Raw genomic sequence first — 13928 nt, 5'->3', positions numbered from 1 at the left:
CTTAATAAATAAATAAATAAATAAATAAATAAATAAATAAATAAATAAATAAATAAAAAGTCTGGGCTGTAGTGAAGGTGGTCTGGGGAGCAGCCCACCGGGGAGCCACCAGAATCTGGCAGTCACTGCAAGTCCCTGAGGGTCAGGGAAATCTCAGGTCTAGTCCCTGCATGGTCACTAACTAGCTATGTGACCTGTGCAAATGATATCATTTTGGGCCCCAGCTGCACCCTCTGTACAAAGGGGAGAATACCTCATAAGATTATTATGAGGATTACATAGGAAAATCAGTATAGTATCAAGCCTGTGTCAAGTCTGTTGAGCATTGTGTCTGGCACAAAGTAAGAGTTACATAAATGTTAGCTGCATTCTCATCACCACCAGCACATGTCAGGTCCTTTCATCCTTGACAAGAGCAAAACAGAACCTTCAAGTTGTGTCACTTGCCTGTGATCACACAGCCAAGGAGTGGTCTCGTGGTAGCTCCTAAGGAAAGGAAGCAAATGGGGTCTGGTCCTTTCAGTCATATGATTTCTATTCTGTTGGCTCACGTAAGAATGGCAAGCCACTAGTTTTGAGGACTGAACCAGTCTGGTGGCTCCCCCGTGGGCTGCTCCCCAGACCACCTTAACTACAGCCCAGACTTTTGAGGAGAACCTGTCTGGGATGTGAATCAAGTGCCTGGAGAAAAGTCCTGTTCTTTCCAAGTGTCAAAACCTCAGTGATAAACACACAGCTTCCATTGCTTCTCAAACTTGAACATGTATTCCAAACCCCTGAGGCTCTTGTTACAACGCAGATCCTGATGCAGGTCTGGGGCAGGGCCAGAGAATGATTTTCTAACAAGCTTCCAGGTCATAGCAGAGCTGCTGGTCTGCAGCCTCTGTGTAGCAAGACTCGAGGGTATGTAGGGCAAATGCAAATTCCTGCACCCCATCTCAGATCAAGAAAGTCCAGGTTTCAGGAGAAAGGCCTAGGAAGCTGTGAGTTTAACAAATACCCTATAGGAACATCATCAGGGAATCTGAGAAACACCAGGCTAATGGTGAAGGTCAGCAGTCAGCAACTGTTTCTGTAAATGGTCAGAGAGTAAATATTTCAGTTTTTGTAGGCTATATGGTTTCTGCTGCCACTACTCAAACTTGCCATTGTAGTGTCAAAGCAGCTGTAGACAATATGTAAATGAATGTGACTCTGTCCCAATAAAACTTTATTTACAAAAGGAAGCAGGGCGGGCTGACCATAATCTGCGGAGCTCTGTTATAGTGTTATAGATTGTTTAAATGCCTTGACTCACGTTGGCAGGAAGTAGCAGTAACAATTTTGAAGACAATTTGGGGGAATTTGACCACAGGTTCTCTGAAATTCACTAATGGGAAAGAAAGATTTAAAATAACTGGCTTGCTCAGTACTTCAAAACAAATACAAATAGTACTCTGATTTTCTGGAAAAAAAAAAAAAAAACTGAAATGAGGAAAAACTATTCAAAATAATGGGAATTAGAGTTTACTGCTTAAATGTCAACGGGTCCTACATATCAGTATGAAAACAAGCACCAGTTAAAGGCTTGTGTCATCAGGCACAGTTCTGAAAACTAACTTCTGGAATTTTAGCAAGTAAACCAAGAGCACTGACATTTATTCATGAACACAGAATTTAGTTTAAAAAAGAAAAAAAAAGCAACACTAGACATGTACATGTTTCAAAGTTCCTTGCCTTTTGAAAATAACAAGGCCGGTAAACACAAATGTTATTGTTACATAGTCAAATACATGGCAATATGTCAAGAGGCCACAAATCAAAAACAGAGACTGTGTATCAAGTGAAACTGTCTGTAAGTACACTAGCCAGGCGGAAACCTTCAGGGGTTATTTGAAGGCAACTGCCAACTGTGGAGTGGAGAAAATGCAAGCGACTGTAATACACAGGGCTCTGTCAATAAATGATGAGAACGAGGCAAGGAATATCGTGACTGGACAGAGGGCAGGTTAGATCTCAGAGAGTAAAGTGCCCAGTGTGCGTCCCCTGTTTTTAAGAATAATATGATGCCCCAAAAAAGCAGAGACTGCCCAACCGCCAACTGATCAGGGTTTAAGGAAACATCTTTGACCAAATGCTTAAGGACACCTTGGAACAAATATTTAGAAAGCGGTGAATCCGAGAAATACTCGAGTTATAAAACATCTAATGATGGTGGCTGAACTGAAAGCAAAAAAGCTGGGATGAGAAAAAAGGGCATATTTCTGATTTGGACTATAGAGGACAGCTGAAATGGAATAAAAAGCATATGATGTGTTCATTGAGGAAACACAGGATTTATAAGGCAGGAAAAAAGCGGGGATACGTTAAAGGAAAGAAGCTTGTTTTGGATTTGCCTGCGTGCAAATCCCCCATGAGGTTCATTTACATTCTTTATGTGCTGTTTCAGACCAAAATGATTTATAGCTTGTAAATCCTACCTATCCTCCTTCACGAAAGGCCTAGTAAATATGAACATACACCATGAAAGAGAAAACTCTGGTATTTTCCTTTAAATGCAGTGATTTGCACACAGTAGGCTAGGTTAATACATGTTTTGTCAAACTGAATTTCAGTTAAATTTAACAAATATCTTTTAGGGACACTGATTTTATCATAATTTAGTATTCACTTCTAAGCTGAATGAAAACTTTTAAGTACCGCTTTGCAGACTAAAACACAGACCTGAATTTGTATCTTGGATATGCCACTAACCACCAGTTCTATGACCCTGGGTTAGTTATTTAATTGCTATTATTTGATTTCCTCATCTGTAAAATGGGTATAATCATCCTTACTGCTTCCTGCATGGTCAGGTGGATAAAGTGAGACATCACTCCATATGCAAGAGTCTAGCCAGTGCTTGGCACAGAGAAGGAACTGATTAAATGTGAGTTCTCATCCGTTTCCCTAGTGCACCATAATGCAATGTAGTATTTCAAATTTTAATTCAGGCAATTACTTAAATAGTAATTGCTATTTGTATTTACATAGCTGCTTTGATCCAAGAAGCTCAAAGGGCTTTACTAAACTTAGCATTTTAATAAATGTTTCAGTTGCATTTTGTTGATTCTGTTTACCCACACCAAAACTTGGAATTTCCTAAAGCAAGACAATCAGACAGGGAAACAAGACAGTATCTTCACATTTACAGGTATCCCAGGCCTGAGTTTTGTCTACTGCCCTAAGAAGTCGAGACTCTCTGTTCCTATGGAATAAAATGACATCAAGAGGCTTGAATGCACCTGCTTCCTCTTGCTGCTCCCCTTTAGCTGCTGCCATTGAACTTGATCCCCACCACACTTTTCTCAGGCACTGACAACAGAGGCATGTTTATTGCGCCAATGAATTTATATATAATCAGCACAATAAACATTATTAAACTGTGGGGAGAAAATCAAAGCACGAAGCATGGTGCCAGTACTGAATTCTAATGATGCTGAATGTCCATGATTACACAGGGACAGGATCTTAACAAGCCTTGATTTGAACGTTGGCATCCGCCTCACAAATCACATGGGCCGCTCCTCCCGTAATAGTGCTGAATATTGATAAATGTCTCTACCCTGCGCAACAGGGAAGTGGGTTTCTATTGGCAATCTTTACCAAAGTGTGTTTTTTCCCTTCTCTACACTCAAGGGTTTACCCTGAATGATTTAATTATAATTTTCCTTGTGTAAGACAAATTAAAGAGGAGAGTAGGAGTGTCGTGCCAAGCACATTATTTATCTCCTTAACAGATTGAAGCTCACCAAACCCCAGAGCTGCTGCTACTGCAGTGGCTGCTCACAGGAGCCAGCAAAATGCACGGGGGCAAGAGTGGGGGAGAAGGAGTTTTCCAAATGGCATGGAAATACATATGCAACTCAGCTGAGATCATTAGCCATCTCAGTACTTTGAAAACAAACAGTAACTCTCACAACACTACCTTTTTCCAACAAATTTTCCCATCGAGCACTCCCAGATCATGTCAGAAAGCAATCTTAAAGCTGCTAAGCCACGATCAAGGTCATGGGGCTAGATGGTTATTCACTGTGGCAGAGACTCTTCCTTGCCCATCAGAATGGAGGGAAAAGAATATTACACAGAAATCAAAGAAGAGCTTGGAAGGACACATATTTCACAAATGCACTGATGAGTAAGAGAGAAAACTTACCCAAGGCAGTGACAAGAAACTCCTGAGACAATTGGCAGATCAGTGTACAGTGAGACCGTACCTTTACAGTGACAACTTTTTCTTTTTTTTTTGGTATTTAACTGGTTATCACACGTGATTTTTAAATTAAGCCTAATAAGGTAATGTTACATAATATTCACTTGTAGGATTTATATGTATACAAAGCTGGCTAACTAACAACTGCTTTTTTTTTTTTTTTTTAAATTAAAAGACAGGATCTTGCTCTGTTGCCCAGGCTGGAGTACAATGGTGTGATCATGGCTCACTGCAGCCTCAAAACTTCTGGGCTCAAATGATCCTCCCACCTCAGCCTCTGGAGTACTCCAGGGGCATGCCACCATGCCAGGCTAATTAAAAAGAAAAAAAGTTTAATAGAAATTGGGGTCCCTCTATGTTGTCCAGGCTAGTCTTGAACTCCTGGCCTCAAGCAATCCTCCTGCCTCGGTCTCCCAAAGTGCTGAGATGACAGGCATGAACCACTGTACCAGACCTAACTGATTTTTTAATGATCAATTCTGTAACTTTAAACTCAACTATCTTCAACTGAAGGTGCTCATGTGTCTTGATAGCTACATTCAGTTAAAACGTGCTGACTGGAATTTTCTTTTAATCCAGACATGTCTAGAAACCTACCAGATAATATAAACTGAGAGATTCAAGAGATTAAGTAGTGGCATATAATTCCATAGTTGCTTCTTTTTTGCATGTACGATTGGAAAACTCAGTCTGCTTTTACATCTAGATTAAGGCTCACTGGAATCTGAATTCTTTTCTGATCCATATTCTAATCCTGGTGTGTAGTATGATGAAGATTAAGCATAACTTTTGTGCAAATAAGGACCATAAAAAAAAAAATTCAAACAAACTTAGTCTCCCAGAATTAGACTGTCTCTTAGATCCATTTACTTTCAAATGTGCCTTAAGACATGAAAAGGGCTATTCTTCTCCCACTTGCCTGCTTGCTAATCTATCACCTGACTGCAGATACATAACCTTTTAGAAAATGAAACTGAGCACAGCGCATCTAAACAAGAAGAGTTTTCTATGTCACAGGAAATCTGTGCAGGCTCCACAACAGCCGATGAGATTGCAACAAATACTTTAAGTGCATCAGTCGGCGTTTTTCAGTGTATGGCCTCCTGCTCTGCCTATGGATAAAGATGTAATTCAATCACTCTGCAGTAAATGGACGCATCAACCTAAGGACATCAAAACCAAGTATAGCAAAGGAAAACAGCCTAGAACCTTTTCTTTAATGCTCCCTGAGGTTTTCTTTCTTGAAAAAAAAAAAAAAATAAAGATATTATAAGAGATTGTAAAGCAAGAGCTAAGATTGGCTTCCAGACACATATATCTATCCTTGCTGGAAACAACAGAAACCACATTTCACCCAGTGGCTCCAAACTGATTCTCAGTGTCCACCATTCTATTCTTCTATCTGTTCTTCAAACTCTTCTAAACCAATATGCTTAACGCATCTTTTAGTTCTTCGGTGTCTGCCTCAGAAATTCCAAAACGATCTTGGAAGGATAGTTGAAAATTTTAGTTAAAACATATATATTATCCTCATCTCTGGAAACCACTCGTGGTTTTACACTCGAACATTGTGTGTGTGTGTGTGTGTGTGTGTGTGTGTGTGTGTGTGTGTGTGTTCAGATAATATTTTTCCGGTATAAAGATATACATCCAGTTAAACAGTAGGCTTCTTAAACACTCAATATTTTGAGAAATATATGAAATTATATTTGTGATTACATAACTGAAATATATAATTAAATTTTTTTTTCACGGAGTCATTTTTATTAAAAAACAAAATACAGATTTTGCTTTCTCCTGATAGAAATGGCATTTCCTGTCACATACTACTTTTAAGGTTTCTTTACTTTTGTGTGTGGAAGCTCTGCCTACGAAATATACAGAAAACAGTTTAGGAATAGTAAACAAAAAAAGTTTTCAATTTTAGGGGCACTGTATTTTCTACTCTTGAAAAGCACTTCAACAGTGGTATTAATGCTTCTGGGTACCAAGAATACAACAACATGAATTAAAAGATTTTCTTAGAACTGCATGCTAACATGACATACTCTGGATCTCCAAAACAAGCTCAGCTTCAAGTAACATTCATGTAAAACTCAGGGCAATTCAAAAATAAAATGTCTTAATTTCTAAATAGGAATACAGCTGCTGAGACAATACTACACTCTATCCCACGATGGAGAGAAACTGTGCTGTGTCTGTTTATGTGACTATATATACAACAGACCCCCCGCCTCCACCACCACTACCTCTTCTGTCTCTCCATCCTCCAAACCTTCACTCAGAATACATACAGGGAAGACCATGTGCTCCGGGGCACAATGATGAAAAACATGGGCGCCCAGCCTTCAAGGGGAGCAATGTAGAGTAACATAAGTTCTATGTTTTCTCAAACCATAATTCAAAATTGCCCACAGCAGACACTACTATTCCCTGAAGGCACTTCCAGCCAAGGAATTCAGCTTGTACGGAGTGAGCACTTGGCAGAAGGAGTAGGCCTGGAAGCCTGGAAATCCAACCCATCCAATGAGAAACTACACGACTTCTGCCCGGGTTCCTAAGCTGAGAGTAGATCTACATAAGTGCTAATTCCATGTTGAAAAGGTGAAAATAATTAGATGCTTCACACCCAAACCATACTGAATACATTCTTCACTAATTATATGCACACTCAAGTCACACGGATCCAATTAGGGATCACTGAGATATGGTGAGGCAGGGCCACCCACCCCTCTCATGTTAAAGGCAGTGTGTTGGGCCTATCTCAGTGGCTGCTTCCTACCTTTCCCTTTTGGGAGTGTGGACTGAGAGCTGTCCATTGGTAGAGGCATGTGGGTTCATTATTAAGGAGGTCTTGGAAGGTGCTGAGGAGGAGACACATGTCGTGGTCAGATCCAAACTGCTGTGATTGTTGCCTGTGGTTTCTTCTGCAGTATGAGCACTTGTCACTTCTTTCCAGAGCTGCTGCAGTTCTGTTGGAATCATGCCTGAAACAAACAAATTGGATAATTAAATCAATTAACAGCTAATTCCGTCCTCTTCAAACAGTAATTAAATCAAAGAGTCAGTAAACAAAGCCTAGTGTTAGGGGGGTTTTTTGGTGTGTGTAGTTTTTTTTCCCTCCCAACTAAGGCAGATGCGGTAGTGAAAAGTGTGTCCTCCTACTGAGCAACTGAGTGGAAGCTGCCCTCATCACACATGAGAGACTCAGGTGAAAAGGATTCAAAACACAGTTACTTTGCCACGACAGTATGCCTCTAACCATCCGAAATGTTATTTCTCAATTTTTGACGAAAAGTAGATAGATGTTACCTTAGTTTTAGACACAAAGAAGGGCTCAAAATAAATTTGTTCAACTATACTATTATGACAACATGAACTACAAAATGAATAATTTTTGTGCTTAAGACTTAAATGATGACAAATAGCTTTGTTATTAAATATAGTTTTTATTAATCACTTTTAGACATAAATTATGAATTCATATCGTCTTCCTGAAATGCTTTTCAACTTTTAACAGTCAAATTGATTATACTATGATTATTTCATTAACACACCTATCTTCCTCATTAATTTTGGTTTCTAGTACCACATGCTTAATTGATGGATGTGTCTACTGAAAAACTGTAGAACTTTTTATACAAGTAACACTGTTATTACTGTCATTTCTTAGATCAATGGTAATGAACCATTGCAGAATAAAATGAAAATGTAAAATAAACTTGCAGTAATAAAGTTCTCTTGTTTTTTTGAAGGGGATCAAAATGGACATGGGTTTTAAGGAGTGAATCCCGTATTTTCCCCCAAGAAGGGATACAATCGGTATGCCAAGCTCACTATTGTGGGCCTCTTCATTTTTATCTTGGTGGCATGCCTCTGTAGCTCAGGTTTCCAAATCCCACCTCAATGCATATTCTACCCCATACACGCACAGAATAAAAATATGCTAGATGACAACAAAAACCACAACAGCGACAACAAGCAACATAAGTTCCTTGGGAGCAACACTGAAATCATAAACCCTGCACATCCTAAGGCAATACCACATTAGAAGTGGACGTCTGGGTTGCGGTTCATCGTTTCAATCAACTGTAACATAGCCATCCCAGAAAGCCTGCCATTTTCTGACTATATAGCAGCAGCCGAAACAGGCATGTTTCTTACCAAACCTAAGGTATTGAATTAAAAAAGAAGGCTGTGTGCATCATATTCATTTGAAACACATAATAAAAAATGCCAAGGTCTAAATTTAATTTATTTTTGTCATTTAGAATACAATGGATAGATAATCATCTCAACGTGATCAGCCAAACATCTTTACTTTGCTAAACTGTTAAAGATTTTAATTATGCTAGCATTGGAGAGCACTGGTCTAATGAGGCGATGGACTCCAGAGAATCCGAGTGGTTAAGAACTGTGAAATGAGTCTGATAGGATTTTTTTATATTCACCGTGGATCGTTTGCATATCAAAGAGGAGTAAATTATTGCACAGCAGACCAATAACCTTCCCCGCCTTTCTGAGAGGAGCGTTAACAAAAACAGTTGGTCTCTCCTAACGGTTCTCCACGAAAATGTTCAAATGCTCAAGTATTTGCAATTAATATATATTATAAAGGAGGCTTCAAATGATACATTAAGTGGTCAGATATTCTTAGGAAGCATCCTCGACAGACAAGTCGGTTTTCTTCTCCCTTCATAAAAATCAAATGCCAATTATATTTTGATGGATTTTGTCCCAAATGAGCATTTAGTTATTAGGCATATTCAATTATTACTTGTCCCCTGAAATTAAACCTCGGAGGCAAATTAAACAAAGGGAAAGGTCACTCCACAACCCCATGTCCGGTTTTGCTGCATCTGGACTATTATTTTCAAACACCTTTGGAAGACAGGTGGGATGCATTTGTAGCTAGCAGGCCTGCTACTGTTGTCTGCACACCAACAATTACCTGTGAACATGGGTGACCCTCAGACCACTGTTTACTCAGTGGAAACAACAGTTAATAGGCTTGTCTGTTGATGATGGCATATTGATACAAAACCACACAAGTCAACACCTATTTTTATTTTCTAGAGAGTAAATGCATGAAAAGAACAAGCCACCTATTTCTCAACTCAAACTAATTGATTTCTGGGTCAGCTGCACGGGAGGCGGGAAGACCAGGACAGGGTTCTGACAACTGTGTTAACTCCCGCTTTCTCTGGAAGAAAAGCAGAACTTCAACACTGTTTTAGAAGTAAGCTGTTTATCCAGCAAATAAAGACAAAGACAAATGTATTCAGCACTTGTTATACCTACAGGGTGCATTAATATTACTCTACTTTCCATCTATTCCAATGGGCTGGCAAATCAGTTTCATTATCCATAGAGAAAAATGGTAAATAAAAATAGTAACTCATTAAGTGACAACAGCGATACTTCTGGGTCAAACTGCAATGTGATAATTACTTTTAAGAACATTCTCATCACACTTAACACAGAAGCAGTCAAATGGCTTTCCTCCATCAATGCCATATATCGTTAGTGATGTTAAACTGTTAGTTCAATGAGCACTACCTACCAAAAGGTGTTGTTACTTGACAGCTAAGATCTCATGTTAGACAGATAAAAGGTAACCCAGTCACTCATCAGACTAAATGGATAACAAATTTCCAGAAAGTATGTATTTCTTCCAAAATGGTATCCTAAGAATAATAGTATGAAGTTAAACAAATCCATTAGCAGCTACATAACCAAGCATGTAATTTTCTGCTACCCAGAGTTTACATTTTAAAAATTAAAAGGTCAGAATAAGACTGGAAGAATATTTCTGTATGAAACTACTGGTACTAGGGAGGATGAGATGATTAAAGAGACCAGGGTGAAAAGCAGATAGTCTAATTACGTAAGGCAGAGAGAAGACCCTACAATAACCTTAAAAACAACAGAAAATATCCCTCCGTTTCATATTATAAAACCTTCAGGGATAAAAAGGCCTTCAAAATATTAATTCTCTATCTATTCCTATACTTGACATTTATATGTTTAAGGTTAACTTGGCAAGGCCATGAACAGGTATGTAAAATAATCTTGATGATTTCTTTATGAAGTGGGCATTACCAGTATTTTTAACAGATAACCTCCATGCCTTGCAACATTTCTTTTTCCAGGACAACTGGCCCCTTCATTATAAAAGAAAATGCAGGCACAGGTTTAAAAAATGTATGTTGTGGGGACAGATGACAGATTACTGTTCATGGAACTCAATTTTACAACCCTAGGTATCACTGTCTCGAAGACAAACAGAGTTGATCAACCTTTTTTTGTCCTTGTACATCCATACCCAGGTGACCATGTTCAAGCAAGCAGAAAGTTGATTTAAACCTCATAATGACATCAGTTTTAAGCCATCATCTCTCTGATAAAAAAAAAAAAATTGTGTTCTAGTCCAACATGACTGAATTCTCCAGCCACTTTGGGTGAGGGAGTGGGGGGACCAAACCAACCTCCTGATTCAGAGAGATGGAAATAACACTGGTAGTCACTTTACTGCAAGAACCTGCCACCAGAAATATTTGTATTTATGTTTATTCCATCTCGGGCACACATAGAGGCACCCCTTAGATTTCAAATATGCTTCTTCCTAATGTTGCAGGGGGTAATAGTTACAGCAGACTGCTAAGCCTATCAATCAATGCCATGACTAGTGAATTACCTACCAGTGTCTCTGATATGTTACTGCAGTGATTACACTTCATGCATCACCACATTCATTTCTTTCACATTACACATGAGCTTGTCTTGTCACTGCCCAATTGCCCTCTTTTGGACAGCTTAACTGATGTACTATAACAATGAACCTTAGTGAGCAAACTTAATAGTATAGGAGTGGTGGGAAAAGATGAGAGAGGTTGGAGCTCAAGTCCGGTAGGTGTGTCAGAACACCCTGCCATGTTTCCAACAATAAATCCAAAGATGTAATTAACACATGCTATGACATTCTGCAAGCACAAAAATGCATTCACTGATGTACATATATATATATATATCCTTTCTTTTCTCCTTATTGCTCAGTTATGATATCTTCTATTTTGACAAAGGAGATGCTGAGTATGTATTGAGCAGCTGAGCAGTCATGGCAGAAAGGAGTGGAGGGGCAAGAGAGAGGTTAAGAGGAAAAAGCCCTGGTCTCGATAGTAAAAACAAAATCAGCCTCATAAGGGACAGACGTTGGGTGTGGTTGACTTAAGGGAAAAGATTCAAATGCAGATACGCTTTCCTGACTTCACTTGACACGAAAAGTTACCAAACAAATGGCCGTGCCTTAAGCAACACGAAGGAGGTTCCATATTTTTAACCTTCTTTAGAAGGCAACTGAATCCAAGACACCGATCAATGGCTTTAGCTACCAGCCTTTAAGGTACATATAAACCAACATCCAAATCTACTAGAGTTCAAAGAACTGCTGGCCTCGAGGAGGCAACTCAAATCTGCCCTACCACACATAGATGGAGGAATTGTGTTTCAAAACACAGGCATGGCACTACTTTCTCTTTCCTTCCTTCCTGCTTGTCCGCCCTCCCTCCCTCTTGACATCCCTTCCCACCTTCCTTTCTAGTTCTGAATAATCCATCTGCTTTCACATTACATATGTGAAAGTTAGGGTTGCTTAAACCAAGAGGATGTCCTAAAAACACCGAGAGTTCCCATTTGTTTCTGATATCTATCACCCTTGGGATAAAATGTCAGTGGGCTCTGCAAAAGAAATTCATTAAACGTATTAAAATCTTACTTTTCAAGGAATCTCAGTTGTTGAGGAACTGGAGATTGAAATGGTACCTGTTCTGATGAGTAGAGAACTAACTTGCTCAAAAATCAACAGATGAATGCAAAAAGAAAAAAAAAAGGAAACTAAACAAAAAACAACCTTGGCTTTTATAAGAGAAAGTTGTTGATTTTAATCGTTTACAGAAAAATAAACCTGAATTTCTCTACATATTAAAACGTGGTATTTATAAAGCCCTACTAAGATTTAAAATAGCACGTTACATGGTATAAAATCTCTTAAATTTTCAGGAAAATTCCTTTGTGGTTCCAAACAGAAACACTACAAGAGTCCATTAAAATGCTCAGTAAGTGCAAAGCAGTGCCTCATTCCCTTACTCCAAGAGTGTTTAACAGTGGGATTGCTCTGCTACAGTATAGCTAAGCCTTCAGACCACCGTAAGACTTCATTTTGGCATCAACAAGCATTTCACCTTCTGCATGGGTCCATCATGATCCCACTCCACTTTTCTTCAAAGAATCTATGTGCATGTTTTGATGGACAATGAACTTAATGAATATACCAAGAGACAACCCACCACGTCCACCCAAAGTCTTCACAGAGCTGTGCCTTCTGCATAATCAACGCATACCTTGAGCAAGAGGTTGAAGGGGAAGGGCAGGCTGCCCGGGCTGAATTGTCAGAAGGCCTTGGCGCTGCAAAGACAGGAGGTGCTGCTGCTGTAACTGCTGCATCTGTAAAAGCTGCTGCTGAAAAGCCAACTGCTGGGTAGCCACCTGCTGTTGCTGTAAGAAATCAGGAAGAAAAAAATGAGATGGCCACTTCCCTAGGAAGGTTAAAAGTATGGAAACTTCAAAACTCACCATCATCGTCAAATGCTGAGAATGGTCACTGGAGCTCAGTGGAGGGCTCCATGTCAAGGTTTAAAAGGGACAGAACATACCTCCTCTGAAGAGGGGTGGGAGGTGAGTGTGTTACCTTTCTACTGCCTGCTCCCATAAATAAATAATTCGTCAATCAAACCAGCTTCCCCCTAGTTTGAAAGGCCTGAGTTTTGTCATCAAGACGTAAACTTTTAGACTTTGAAATGTTTAATTATGCACACTAGAGAGAAGACTGCATCACTCTAGTCTGAAGGGGTTTGAACCCCGAACCTTTGAGGTGTAAAAGAACAAGTTGCCTCCCTCCCTGCCTGCACCGGCAGAAGCTTTTAACTACTCTGTTTATCACTTCTGACATAAATAAATGAGAAAAAATCAGACCTTTGAAGAAGAAAAACTTCATCTAATATTGTTAATTAGCCATGACAAACGATGAAATAACATTGTAAATCTTTCATAGAAACAGCCACTAGATTTTAATTACACACATTCATAATTTAGCAAACAACATCGTACTCGACTGTGAGTTTAATATGAACGACAGTCTAAGCTTCAGATGCCTTAACATGGTTTTAGTCTCAGAAACCCCCAGCTCTGGTTGCTTGTCCTGCTTCCCCCATCTGCTTTGTTCTTGAAAAGAAGGGGCTTTACGATATGATAAATATCTTTTTGTTGATTGGACGATGACAGGAGGAAAACTTTTGTTGTGTAAAACATCAATACATCATTCCTGTGTTTAGCAGGCCTTGCTTCAGCCAAAAAAATTAATGTAGATTTCCTCAGTAATTATCTGAGTGATAGAAAGAGAATACAGTGCAGTAGCACAATAAATAGAAGGAAATTATCTAATATCCTTAATCTGCTAGGAATCGTATCGAGGTGGAGGTCTTAGCCACATTATGGCTAACAATTATAAAAGGAAAATTAACCCTTAACAAACTGTGGCATAAAAAAAAAGTTTCTTCAAGAAAAGAACAAGATCAGTGTTCCTAATTCTGAGTATGATTTAAAAGATCAGAGAGACTTTTACAACTAAAAGGACTATCCA

The 13928-nt window shown here is 39.1% G+C and overlaps 1 protein-coding gene across 5 annotated transcripts in view; it reads right to left on the bottom strand.

The window, feature by feature from the left end:
- Window positions 1–13928, bottom strand: part of FOXP1 (forkhead box P1) — a 658747-nt gene that overhangs the window by 80498 nt on the left and 564321 nt on the right. For all 5 annotated transcript variants that reach the window (XM_011947141.1, XM_011947138.1, XM_011947142.1 and 2 more), the window contains 2 exons: window positions 12631–12784; window positions 7014–7218 (listed from right to left, as the gene is read on the bottom strand). In XM_011947141.1, the coding sequence (XP_011802531.1) occupies window positions 7014–7218; window positions 12631–12784 (359 nt within the window). The remainder of the gene's footprint in view (window positions 1–7013; window positions 7219–12630; window positions 12785–13928) is intronic.

The sequence above is a fragment of the Colobus angolensis genome, unplaced genomic scaffold (genome assembly GCF_000951035.1).
Source record: "Colobus angolensis palliatus isolate OR3802 unplaced genomic scaffold, Cang.pa_1.0 Scaffold26, whole genome shotgun sequence".
In the NCBI taxonomy this organism is placed as follows: Eukaryota; Metazoa; Chordata; class Mammalia; order Primates; family Cercopithecidae; genus Colobus; species Colobus angolensis.
This window is presented reverse-complemented; position numbering and strand designations above follow the sequence as displayed.